Raw genomic sequence first — 13938 nt, forward strand, 5'->3', positions numbered from 1 at the left:
GCACTATTCATACCCGGACTTACTACTTCGCCAAGCCCAAAATAAACAAAGCTCAATCAACAGGCATCAGCTGGATCAACACCTACCCGACCTCATAGAAGTTGAACGCGATGATGTTATACAAGCCCTACTTGCCCGAATCGTTAACTAACTCCTACAATCTCTCCTACTCATCTAGAATGGAGATCTCAACAACTTTCCTAACAAAAGAGAATGGTTATCCACCATTAAAGGTGGAGCTACTCTAAAAAGTGGTTATCAACTCTATATCTATCACTATAAATACACTGACACCCACAGGTATACTTGGAATCCAATCTACTAAAAACCTGCTTAAAACTTTTGCTAACTTAAGCATCGAAATTCTTTATAAGTATCACCCCCACCTCCTCACGAGGACCTCAAATGGCGACACATCGATACCAGTAGACGTCAGACGCTGTCTCAAGAAATTTGTACCTCACGTTCAGGCCCAAAATAATCCAATTTTAGATAACTCTTAAAACAATAACTATATTAATTTATTTTTATTTTATTTAATTAAATCGGTAAAATTACGATAGAAATTAAAGTGAATTCTTTTTATTGAAAAAAAATCTTTATTTATTATTTATAACATAGAAATTAATGTAAAATTATTTTTTATAAGAAGCAAACCATAAACAATAGAGTTCTCTACTAGAATTGCTCTTATTATAATGAGTCCTGATCCATGTGAATACACCAATCAGTCAGCAACCTGTCACTCTGTCAGCTTGTAACAAAGCACCATGCTTTGGCGATCTATCATCATGTCATAGGATATACTTATTATTAATTTACATCTGTATCGATTTTATCCATTTGTCAAATAATCCAATTCCAAACGTCTCTCTTTTCTCCAAAAGCAATTTAATCAACAACCAAACAAGGCACACGTCATTTACACGTAAGACCCTCTTTTGACGATGCTCACCCGGATATCTCACAGGAAGCTTTGGACCTCCGCCCGCCGGGTTCTCCGCCCATCTCTCTGCCGGACCTCCTCTGCTCGGCTGCCCTCACCTCTCTCTCACTCTCACACCTTCTCTTCTTCTGCATTTGCTCTTCGTTCTACAACTTATGCTTATTTTGATGTGAGTTCCACCATTCTATTTATCAATGAGCTTCATCACTTGACCTTGGGCTTATTTAAATCGTCATGCCAACTTGTTTTATTTCATAAAGTTCTCTGCTTTCGTAGATGCTCACTTGCTTCAACTTTTATTTGATCAAGAATCACATTAATTTTTGTTAATTCTTACTGCCATTACTTTTACTAGCTAGGTTGATCAGTTGTTTCCCCTTCTATTTCGCACTTTATAGTCACACCGATTTCATTCTTAGACTTTGATACAGTTAATTTATGAGGTGCTGTTGTGATGTTTCCCATTACTTATAGTTATAATTGGTGGCTGCATAATGATTAAAAGTAATGACAAGTTTGATATATTTTTGGAAGCCTTTCTATGTGGATCGGAGTGAGTTTGAGTGTTTATTTCACCATATTCATTGAATTTCCATGTTGTAGTTCAATTTTCTGCATTGGAAGAGGCATTGCTTTTCTACTCAACCTGCACTAGAACTTCCTGCCGGCAAGATCGTGGATGTGCCGTTGGCACAAACTGGTGAAGGTATTGCAGAATGTGAACTTCTCAAATGGCATGTCCAAGAGGTGAGTGAATTCCTAGCATTGCTCTATTGTCAATTGAAAACTGGCTCTATGGTCCATAAATCTGATAAACATTCAAAGTTTTGCTTTGCCAAATGTAATTTTTTGTTCAAAATTTGGTTGTGGGTTGCCATTCTGTGTTAAATTTGACATAACCATTATTTTCAAATAGAATTTTTAAACAATTCATTATGTCATCTTTGCAGGGGGACTATATTGAAGACTTTCAACCACTTTGTGAAGTTCAAAGTGATAAAGCTACTATAGAAATCACAAGTCGTTACAAAGGAAAAGTTGCACATGTTCTCCATGTTCCTGGAGATATTGTAAAGGTGAGATTTGAAATCTCAAAAATCTTATATTATTTTGTTTTGTTAGAACTAATTACAACTATATTTAAGCTTTTGTTGGGTACAATTGTAGGTTGGAGAAACTCTTTTGAAGATATTAGTTGATGAGACTGCATTCCCTTCCGCGACTGTCGGTGATTCAGAAATTACAAAGTCACTTCATTCTGATCAAGTATTAGTCAATGAGTCTGCATCTGCTATAGCGGCTCTTGGTAATTCAAATAATGCAGAATTACTAGATTCTGATCTTGAAAAAAGGAAACGTGCTGCAGTATTATCAACACCTGCTGTAAGGAGTCTGGCAAAGCAACATGGTATAGACATAAATGAAGTATGTGGAACTGGAAAAGATGGAAGGGTACTGAAAGAAGATGTGCTCAATTTTGCTGCTAAGAAGGGAATCATTGTAAGTGTATCTGCTGTTTTGGATGCTGATAATGTAGAGAAGCCTCGAGGAGCAGAAGGATATACTGTGACACCTGAGTATAAATCACCATCAGAGGATAGGATACTTCCCCTAAGGTAAAAGCATCCATAACCCCTTTTCTCCTGTGTCTTTTTTATGAGACAATGATGTATGTCAACCTGGAAAGAAAACTGTGACGAACTTGAATGTTGCAATAGTCTGGAAGTTAATTATTTTCTTCTCTATTCTCTTTTAGGGGATACCAAAGAGCAATGGTAAAATCAATGTCTCTGGCTGCCAAGGTCCCACATTTCCATTATGTAGACGAGATAAACTGCAATGCTCTAGTGGAGCTTAAAACAGCGTTTCAGAAAAACAATCCTTATCCAGATGTCAAGCACACTTTTCTGCCAATATTAGTCAAATCACTGTCAATGGCCCTCACCAAGTACCCCGCTTTGAATAGTTGCTTCAAAGAGGATTCAATGGAGGTCATACTCAAAGGTCTGTCTCTTAAACATTACAGGCTGAACTCTCGATATGTCTTGCTAGCCTTATTTGAAGGTTGAATGTGTTTGAATTTCGGTAGATTGAATGCTTTTCTGGTTAGAGTTGGTTAATATGTGGTGTCTGTTAATTCAATGGTTTATTTGAGGCATTAGCCATCGATTTGGATCTGACAAGATAGGTTTACTTGCTATAGGTTCACACAACATTGGAGTTGCCATGGCTACTCCAAATGGTCTAGTTGTACCAAACATAAAGAATGTTCAGTCTCTTTCAATATTGGAGGTCAGTTTTCAATATTATGATTGTTTTATGCACACATTGTTATTTTTTATCAAAGTGCATATCCGTTACTACTGATCAGTTAGAGAGGTCTGGAAGATAAATATGTGTCATAATTTGAACTGCTTGAACATCATATACTTCAGTTCTTGACTTAACTTTTTTTGCTTTTTCTTGGTCAAATGTAACTGCCTGACATGAGGCTATAATGTGGTTGGGTTCAGTTGCCATCAAGTATAGTGCAAACCTTTGCGTGCCTATTAGACATTCTTGTGCCTTCTCATGCTAATCTTATTTTCTTTATTTACTAAGATAACCAAAGAACTGGCAAGGCTGCAACAATTGGCTTCAGAGAACAAGTTAACTTCTGAGGATATATCTGGTGGGACGATTACTTTAAGCAACATTGGAGCAATTGGTGGAAAGTTTGGTTCCCCTCTTCTCAACCTGCCTGAAGTCTCCATTATTGCCATTGGTCGAATTCAGAAAATTCCACAGTTTGATGGCAATGGAAATGTGTATCCAGTATCACTCATGACGGTAAGTCTTCCATATCTAAGGTGGCAAATTATATGGACGTTTTCGGAATAAAAACAAAAAAAAAGTAGATACATGGTTAGAAAGGAAAGGAAAGATTGTGATTAATGAATCCCTTAATTTTGTAGTTAGTGCTTTGGAGTTTTCTAGTTTCATGGTTAGTTGTTAGAAATATGTCCTTTTATAGAGAACTTGGTCCTTTATTCCATCCCTTGGAAGATAGTTCTTCGATTTAGAGAATATATTTTATGGTCCAGCAATAGCTAGACTTGGATAACTTAGATGTAATAACCAACAATAATATTTACTTCTTCTTTTTGTTGTTTTGGCTTTAAAATATAAGCACAATTGAACTATGACTACAATATTTCTCAACTATCCTATATTTTCAATCAAATGTTGTTACTCTTTATGCACTCTGATGTGTTTTTTTGCTTCCAGGTTAATGTTGGTGCAGATCATAGAGTCTTGGATGGAGCAACCGTTTCAAGATTTTGCAATGAGTGGAAACAATTAATTGAAAATCCAGAGCTCCTAATGTTGCATTTGAAATGAAATATTTTTTTACTTTAGAGGAACAAAAGCTGGAATTGTTGTATACAATGTTGATCTTTATATTAATCATAATAATAAGGTGGATACTACAATGAAGATGGCAAAAATATCTTCTCATGAAGATGCTCTTGTTAAAAGTGTGGTTTATTTATTTAGCCACACTTTAAACAAAAACAACACTTTTATAAATATCAAAATCTAACCATACAATCCATCATCCAAGGATCAAAAAGAAATATATTTACATGAAGACAATTATAAAATCTTCATGGTAGTATCCACCAGTAATAATAAATACATGAATGAGAACATTTAAAATTTGAGTATAGAGGTTATGGAAATGCTCCATTGAGTAACTTTTCCATATATCGAAAATACAAATGAGGAATGCATTGAGCTTTATATATTTAGAAAAAGCAAATAATTCGCACTCTACTTAGGATGTAATATTTGCATGTTCTTTTTCTTTGGGGATATGGAGGCTTCTGATATTTTCTTAAAAATTTAAGTGGTGCGGTTAAATAAAAATATACGAATTATTTCAGAGAAATAATATATTTATTATTTAGTTTTGATATTAAAAATAATTGATAAAAAATAAAAATAACATATCTGTCTTTTTTTTTCATCATAAAAAGATACAAAAGAAATATATATATATATATATATATATATATATATATATATATATATATATATTCTTTATTTTAGATTAATATATTAATAGGTATTAACATGTTTATTAATTTGTTTCTTATAAATTAAATATTTATAATAATATCAAATATAAGTTAGTCAAAATAATAAATATCTAGTATTCTAACGAAGAGATTTATTATTATATATAATATTATTATATATAATAAAGTATAGTTCTAAAGAAAAAGTAATACACTAAAATTGTCTTATATTCTTCTGTCAATTAAATTATATATATATATTAAAATACAAAAATACATATTAAAAATAAATTAACTAAAATATACATTATACATAAATATATAATAATAAATTTAGTCGTTAAGTTTTAGCATTTTTTTTATAACACTTTGTTTGGATGCAAAATGGAAAATGTGAGGAAAGAAAATAGAAAGAAAAAAATGAGAGGAAAAAAATAAAAAGAAAAGTTGATTTTTTTTTATATTGTTTAGATGAAAAGAAAATGGATGGAAAGAAAGTAAGAAGAAATTTTTTTTTTTTTTTGTCTAAATAGAAAGAAAAGTAGGAAGAAAGAAAATTATAACCAAGTAAAATTACATTAATATCCTTATTTATATTATATATAAATTATAATATATTAATTATTTAAATTATTTTTTAATAAAAAAAGTGTTCTTAATTGTATTTTAGAATTTTAATGTATTATCATTATAAACAATAATATTTTTTTAAATTTATTCTTTTTTATTTTCTATTAAATATTATAAATTTTGCTTAATTTCAATAATGGACATATTAGTAATTTTATCTTTATTTTGGAACTTTTAGCAGTTTTAACCCAAGTTTGGAGACTAAAACCTCAAAGTGGTCCTTGAGATTGGGCGAGTTACCCATAATCGTCCTTGACTTTCAAAATTCCCTAAAAGTATCCCTCACATTCAGCTCTGAGACCTATAGTTGCCCTTCGACCCTTTCCAACGCACAGTCAGCAAACGGAGTAATGATCTGGCACCTCCCATGCCATGCTGGAGCCAGCAACGGCTAGCTGACGTGGCAAATCTTAATTTTCTACCCAATGTGGTCCTGGTCCCATTAAAACCCTAAAAGCTAAGAGTGATTATTATATGGAGTATCTCTTCTTCCCTTCTCCTTCGTCCCATAATTGTGGTTCACTATAGTGATCTTTAACGGAGATTCTATTGATGCTCTGAAGCAATATTTAGAGGTGAAGGGCAAGCCAGTGGGAGCTCGATACGGTCAACAAGCAATGGAGGCAGGGCGAAGACCCAAAATCGAAGCAGGGCTACGCGTGTACCAGAATGGTGTGGTTGCGGCTGCCGACCTGTGCTCCGGTGGTCTAGGACAAATTCCAACCCAAATAAGCCCTTTTTTGGGTGCCCAAATTATAATGTTACCTGTAATTATTGATTTTTCCTAATTTTTATTTGTTCCCCAACTTCTAATTTGGTTATTAAAACATTCGTTGATTGCAGACAATTGGTAAAAGATGGTGTAGTTTATTTGTTTGGACAGATGTTGGGCAAGAGGCTATGCCTGCAAAATCAGAAAGTGTTAACTACAATGATGACCAGAAGATGACAGAAGGTTGGAGGCTGAAAAAATTAAAATCTGATGTTAGGAGTCAAAAGTTTATGATTAAATTATTGTTTCTACTTGTTTCTGTAATGTTGTTGTTCTTACTAGTGGTATTTTGCAAACTTTGAACTCAATGTTGAGTAATGATGCGATTGAGATCATATGTGTAATATTGGCATGAATGGAAAAAAGTTGCTCAACATCTAACTGTGTTAGCCAACCTTTTGGAGATGTTAACTGTTTTTGTACTACTAAAGGTAATCTAGATATATAGCAATAGCAAAATATATTAATCATTTTAAATCAACAAAGTCATGAGTCATAAGTTTTGACTGTCTTACAAAGCCATAAGCAAGGTGCTGCTAACAAAATAAACATAACCAAATGTCTGGTAACAAAGTAGTCATAAACACAAAGTGAACCTAACCGAACAAGCATGTTATACAAAATTACTTGCAAATTGTCTTATACAAAATAACTCCCAACACAACAAGCATGTTATACAAAAGTCTTCAAATCTTCTTTCTAGGTGCCTTGAATCTCGGTGTGGGAATAAACTTGAGGATACTGCCAAGTCTTGCAGTTGTTCTAGAGCTAGCACCTTGCATGGGATTAACGGGCGCATGGGCAAAAGTTGGCGAGTTAGATGATTTTCTCTTTGGTGGCAGCTTATCCGGTCTTGACTTAGTGATGGTACATACTTCAGCAGCCTACAAGAATTATAGCATATCAGAAGATGCGCTTATAATTACATAACACTAAATAGTTTACAAGTTATCATTAGATGAAAAATAAATTGATTACCTATTGTGACTCCTCTAGTTCAGAGTAAATTGGTTGAGAAAGCTCAACTTCAACTGGTTGGACATTAGTGTTTGTTGAGTCAGGTGGAGCATCTTTACCAACATTGGTGTCATCAGCAGCATTCGAATCAGGTTCAGCAGCATTTGGGCCATGTTCAACAACATTAGCTTCAGCTCCACCTGTATTTTTAGTAGCAGCTTTTGCTTTTGTAGCAGCAGCAGCAGCAACAACATCTGCTAATTTTTTCTCTTTACAACCCCTCTTTGTGTGGCCCTTCTCTCCACAGTAGCTGCATGTGAATGGTGCAAGATGTCTCTTTAGGTTTGTGTTGTCCTTGGTGGAAGTGGGTTTGGATTTCTTGTGGCCACCTTTAGCTTCATCTGTGTTCATCCACCTTTTTTGTTGGAACTTACCTGGCCCCCTTTTAATCTTTGGAGGTTAGGGCTTAAGAGATTCTGAAACCTCCCAGAAGGTCTGCCCAGGAATAGGATTGATATGATGCCGATATGTCTCTCTATAGGATTCCATTGTAACTAGTTTGTGGCAAAAATCCTCTGGATTTTTGTTCACTCTAGCTAGTGCAGCACAGGCATGCACACAGGGTATTCCTACATCCAAAACAGCAATGAATCAAGTTAGTACTTAGTGGATGGTAGTAACGTATGAATAAATGTTACTTTCCACATAATAAAATCAACCTGTCAGCATCCGAAATTGACACGTGCAAAGGTGCTTTCCTAGATCAACAACATGGTTGGCTAGGTAACCATGTACCTCAAATTTCTCATAACTAGTATCACTTGTCCATATTGGGTGCCAATGTTTTGACTCTTTTCTTACTTTCTCCAAACGACTGTGAATTACCGGCGGCAACTTATCCACATAATTAGCTAATTTAACCTTGTTCTTCATTATTGTTCTCATGACAAATATTCTCACACCTTCAAGTAAAGTAATGATTGGCTTGGCCCTCGCCTCTTTAATTTTTGAGTTGAATACCTCACACGCATTATTACATATGCTATCTAATTTAGGCCTGTGGTGCGCAGAAATCGTGACGGTTCCATTCCTTGGTAACGGCGCTAAAAACTTTATACGCACGTTCATAATCTTAATTCTTTGTCACAACTTCGCACAACTAACCAGCAAGTGCACTGGGTCGTCCAAGTAATAAACCTTACGTGAGTAAGGGTCGATCCCACAGAGATTGTCGACTTGAAGCAAGCTATGGTCACCTTGTAAATCTCAGTCAGGCGGATTCAAATGGATATAGAGTTTTAATAATTAAAAGATAAATAAAATATAAACTAGGATAGAGATACTTGTGTAATTCATTGGTGAGAGTTTCAGATAAGCGTGCAGAGATGCTTTCGTTCCTCTGAACCTCTGCTTTCCTGCTGTCTTCATCCAACCATTCCTACTCCTTTCCATGGCAAGCTTTATGTAGGGCATCACCGTTGTCAATGGCTACATCCCATCCTCTCTGTGAAAATGGTCCAATGCGCTGTCACTGCATGGCTAATCATCTGGCGGTTCTTGATCATACTGGAATAGGATTTACTATCATTTTGCGTCTGTCACTACGCCTAGCACTCGCGAGTTTGAAGCTCGTCACAGCCATCCCTTCCCAGATCCTACTCGGAATACCACAGACAAGGTTTAGACTTTCCGGATCTCAAGAATGGCCATCCATGGGTTCTAACTTATACCACGAAGATTCTAATATCTCAGACTCGGTCCTCTGTATTAGATATCTAAGAGATACTCATTCTAGCTTGTTTGCATGTAGAACGGAAGTGTTTGTCAGGCACACGTTCATAGGTGAGAATGATGATGAACGTCACATAATCATCACATTCATCATGTTCTTGGGTGCGAATGGATATCTTAGAGAAGGAATAAGCTTGAATTGAATAGAAAAATAGTAGTACTTTGTATTAATTCATGAGGAACAGCAGAGCTCCACACCTTAATCTATGGAGTGTAGAAACTCTACCGTTAAAAATACATAAGTGATAAGGTCCAGGCATGGCCGAATGTCCAGCCCCCCCCCCCCCATGATCTAAGAACTAAACGTCCAGAGATGTAAATACAATAGTAAAAAGTCCTATTTATGCTAAACTAGTTACTAGGGTTTACAGAAATGAGTAAATGATGCAGAAATCCACTTCCGGGGCCCACTTGGTGTGTGCTTGGGCTGAGCATTGAGCTTTACACATGTAGAGGCTTCTCTTGGAGTTGAACGCCAGTTTGTAACCTGTTTCTGGCGTTTAACTCCACTTTGCAACCTGTTTCTGCCGTTTGACTCCAGAATGCAGCATGGAAATGGCGTTCAACGCCAGTTTACGTCATCTATCCTTAATCAAAGTATGGACTATTATATATTGCTGGAAAGCCCTGGATGTCTACTTTCCAACGCAATTGGGAGTGTACCATTTGGAGTTCTATAGCTCCAGAAAATCCACTTTAAGTGCAGGGAGGTCAGAATCCAACAGCATCTGCAGTCCTTCTTCAACCTCTGAATCTGATTTTTGATCAAGTCCCTCAATTTCAGCCAGAAAAATACTTGAAATCACAGAAAAATACACAAACTCATAGTAAAGTCCAGAAATGTGATTTTTATTTAAAAACTAATAAAAATATACTAAAAACTAATTAAATTATACTGAAAACTATATAAAAACAATGCTAAAAAGCGTATAAATTATCCGCTCATCAACCTGTGACTGAACTGACTTCTGGTCCAATGTTCTCCTCCCCACTGTGATAGATATGCCCATGCATCCTGGTTGATGCGCTTGATCTTGTCCATATTGTCTCTAAACTCTTGATACGTGGTGGCTCGTGCACACTCCCACAGCAAAGATCTTAGTTGTAAATCCTTCCATTATTTGTTAAAATTCCTCCACAAGTGCCAAACACAAAAGCGGTGATGAACCCATGGCATCACCTCTTCCATTTCTGGCAACAAACCCTGGGTACAAAACCATATACCATATTAGCATAATAGTCCCTAACTCTCATTCACGCTCACCATAATAGTCCCTGACTTTTGATAATTTACACATAATAGTCCCTGATTTTGATAAACGATACTCATATAGGTCCATCATATCTATCGTTCATTATCCTAAGTATTAAAATTCAGCATAGACATGAATAACAATTCATGCAGTTCCCTGGTGAATAAACAGCATAGATGTTCAATACATGGAAGAGATAACAATGCATACAATTTTCAGCTCTACTCATGGATAACAATGCACCTTTTTCTTACATACTCATGAATAAAAAAATACATTCTGCATGTCAGATATAAAGCACCACCTATGTTGCCTATAGTCTCCAAGGTCTTGGTGTAGCAACTCAAGAAACCACTTCCAATTCTCCTTGTTTTCTACGCCAACAATTGCCCATGCTATGATGTAGATATGGTGATTAGCATCCTTCCCCACTACCGACAGAATTTGCCCACCAAATTGAGTTTTCAGGAAAGCACTGTCCAGTCCAATCAACGGTCGGCATCCGGATTTGAAACTATTCTTGCATCTATTCAAGCACACATACATTTTCTCAAACACTGGATCAGATTGAGGTTGGGGAGTGCAACAAATTTCAACTGTTGATCCAGGATTAGTCTTAAGAAGTGTAAGACTATAATCCCTCAGCATTTTGTATTGTTTCTTTTCATCCCCGAACACCACATTTCTTGCATCAAAGAGGGCCCTTGATATTGAGTTCTTGTTCAAGGACAAGTCAAACCTTGACTTGAAGTAAGTGGCAGCATCACAATGCTTGAAATTTGGGTACTTCCTAACCTTCTTGACTAGTTTGCTCGCCACCCAATTTCTGTTAGCTGCCCTGTTCTTATCCTCCCTTGGGCATGTATGATCATTAACGAAGGTCTTTATTTTCCAACAAGTATCTTCATGATCCCTTGATGCATACACCACCCATGGACATCCTTTCACTTTACAAGTAGCCATCATCCTCACATTGACATCCTTCCTGAACCTAATCCGTCTGCCCTCTTAGATTGTGAACTCCCTAACAGCCTCCTTAAAGTCCCATTTTGTGTTGAATTTCATGACAACTTCCAGTTGCAGTTCTCCAAACCTTATACCTTCTTTAAACACAGGACAAACATCTTCAGACTCCTCATCTGTCCCCTCATCCTCTGAATTCGGGGGAGTCTTCATTTCTTCAGAATGCCATGAATTTGTCCCGTCCGAGTCAGCCCCTGGATCATATGCATTATATGCATCATCCCCTGTTCCTCCCACAAAGCATAGGTCCACATCCCCATCTGAGACCTCCTCAACAAATGCATCATCCTCAACAGTAACTTGGTCTTTATCCTTAGCAAACGCAGCAGCATGAGCATGTTTAAATATAATATCTTTTTTAACAGTCTTAGCCTTACAAACATCATTATCATAAGCATCATCATCAGAAGAACTATCTTCGATCATTGGCTTATACAAACTATCTTCGTCACTATCATATGAATCAGAGGATAGTGCATCACCTCCCTCTTGTCGTGCTTGCATCACAGCCTTTCCCTTAGCAACACTCCTCGTACAAGGCCTAAAATTATGGGTGGTTGTTGGTGTTTTCTTCTTGAGGGTGGATTTGGGTGTGGAGTTGGGTGTTGCTGTTGACACACTTTTAGGAAGAATAGGCTTGGTAGGAGGCTTCAGCTTTGAAGTAGTAGGAGGTTTTGGCTTTTGATTAGTAGCAGGCTTTGGCTTTGGATTAGTGGGAGGTTTTGGCTTTTGATTATTAGGAGGCTTTGCCTGAGATTGATCATTTAGATTGGCAAGAGGCTTCTACTGAATTGGAGGTTTTGAATTCGTGAGAGATTCTGGCTTAGTTGGAGGTGTTGGATTAGTAGGAGGTATTGGATTAATAGGAGGGTTCAGAATGTCAATGGTTTTGACAGGCGTTGGCTTGTTTTGGGGATTGATTGCTGGGGTTTCTCGTTTTGTCATTAGGAGTGACTGTAGCACCTTCTTCTTCTGCAACATCCACTCCTGTATTGTCCATGCCTACCGTTTCCTCCTGATCTTGTAAATAATCTGGAGATGACACCCCATGCTCAAAATACACATCCACCAATCCATTATTCTTGTGAGCAAGGAAACACATCTCCCTAAGCTCGTTGTCACTGTTTAGATTCCTTAATCCAGTTTCTAACGTCCTCCCAGGGACTAGCCCCAACAATGAAGGATCTTATCATAGCTTAACTCCTTGTAATAATTTCTTATGAAGAAAACGTCCAATGTATCCTCATTCAGATCACCTAGGCAGGTTAAGTTATCAGGGATATACCTTAATTTTCCTTCATCATCTTTCTCAAAGTTTCCTCCATGATGAAACATTATATCCAATAACACATCCATCTGCACCAACAACTCAAAACTATTAAATCACACACAATCGTAACAGAGGACTTCAACATCATATTAAAAACCTATAAATTAATATCACAGTTACCACCATGCATTAACCCAATATTGAAAAAATCTCTGTTTCATTGCTTGAAAACAGAGCATATACATACCAAATCCTTTGCCCTAACAAAAATCCTTAAATACAATCCTTTAGGTAATGCAGCCATAAAACTCTAGGACAATTCAACACACTAACAACGCAATGATACACCTTCATCATATATTGATTTAGGAAATAAATTCGAAAATTATTTCAACCAACACATACCTTCAACGACGCAGAAGACAGAGAAACCACTTGCCTCCAAAGGAACACCAAACTCTTCAAACGAAGTGTGATGGTGGAGGAGACGGGGAAGACGAAGCTAACTCGGTGCCATCGATGAGAGAATGGGAAGACGAAGACTGAGCATGGAGGAGAGGAGACGAAGTGTGAGAGTGTTCAAACAAATATGGTGAAGGCAAACCGTTTTCAAGGGCTCCAAGGGTATGAACGACGTCGTTTATTTTTTCATTGGGCGCCAAATCGATACTGTGTCATTTCACTTAGCTCCAGCATGGCATGGGAGGTGCCAGATCATTACTCTGTTTGCTGACTGTGCACCGGAAAGGGTCGAAGGGCAACTATGGATCCCGGAGTTGAATGTGAAGGATACTGTTAGGAAATTTTAAAAGTCAAGGACGATTATGGATAACTCGCCCAATCTCAGGGACCACTTTGCGGTTTTAGTCCAAGTTTGGAAAGAAAACTTGGATGTGGGTCCCACGTCATTATTTTTCCTTTCCATCCAATTTTTATGCTGATCCAATCAAGAGAAAATTTCATTTTCCATCAATTTTCCTTTCTTACGTTTTCTTTCCTTCTAATTTCTATTGATCCAAACATAGTGTAAATATCTAGAGTTAAGCCCCACTTTGGTCCCTGAGATTGACGAGTTGCATTGATTTAGTCCTCCAGATCCCGATTGCACTAAATTAGTGCCCCAGATTCAAAAAATTGCACCACGTTAGTCCTTACCCTATTTTTCGTCACCAGAGGACTGACGCCGTTAGTGACTTGGCAAATATTGCCACGCTGGATACTAGGAAACGGCGTCG

General features: G+C 36.9%; 3 protein-coding genes across 3 annotated transcripts; 1 reads left to right on the forward strand and 2 right to left on the reverse strand.

The window, feature by feature from the left end:
- Positions 1-722: 722 nt before the first annotated feature.
- Positions 723-4748, forward strand: BCE2 (2-oxoacid dehydrogenases acyltransferase family protein). Its single transcript, XM_016342113.3, has 8 exons — positions 723-1115; positions 1550-1693; positions 1897-2022; positions 2114-2562; positions 2703-2950; positions 3150-3238; positions 3548-3775; positions 4214-4748. The coding sequence occupies exons 1-8, from the start codon at positions 948-950 to the stop codon at positions 4325-4327; spliced, it is 1566 nt and encodes a 521-aa protein (XP_016197599.1). The 5' UTR covers positions 723-947; the 3' UTR covers positions 4328-4748.
- Positions 4749-7825: 3077 nt separating this feature from the next.
- On the reverse strand, positions 7826-8299 carry LOC107614417 (uncharacterized). The gene is made up of 2 exons (XM_016316636.1): positions 8086-8299; positions 7826-7995 (listed from the first exon to the last, which is right to left on the reverse strand). The coding sequence occupies exons 1-2, from the start codon at positions 8297-8299 to the stop codon at positions 7826-7828; spliced, it is 384 nt and encodes a 127-aa protein (XP_016172122.1).
- Positions 8300-10554: 2255 nt separating this feature from the next.
- On the reverse strand, positions 10555-11373 carry LOC107614428 (uncharacterized). Its single transcript, XM_016316642.1, has 2 exons — positions 10687-11373; positions 10555-10566 (listed from the first exon to the last, which is right to left on the reverse strand). The coding sequence occupies exons 1-2, from the start codon at positions 11371-11373 to the stop codon at positions 10555-10557; spliced, it is 699 nt and encodes a 232-aa protein (XP_016172128.1).
- Positions 11374-13938: the final 2565 nt, after the last annotated feature.

This window comes from Arachis ipaensis, chromosome B1 (genome assembly GCF_059453495.1).
Source record: "Arachis ipaensis isolate K30076 ecotype BB chromosome B1, ASM5945349v1, whole genome shotgun sequence".
NCBI classification, from domain to species: domain Eukaryota; kingdom Viridiplantae; phylum Streptophyta; class Magnoliopsida; order Fabales; family Fabaceae; genus Arachis; species Arachis ipaensis.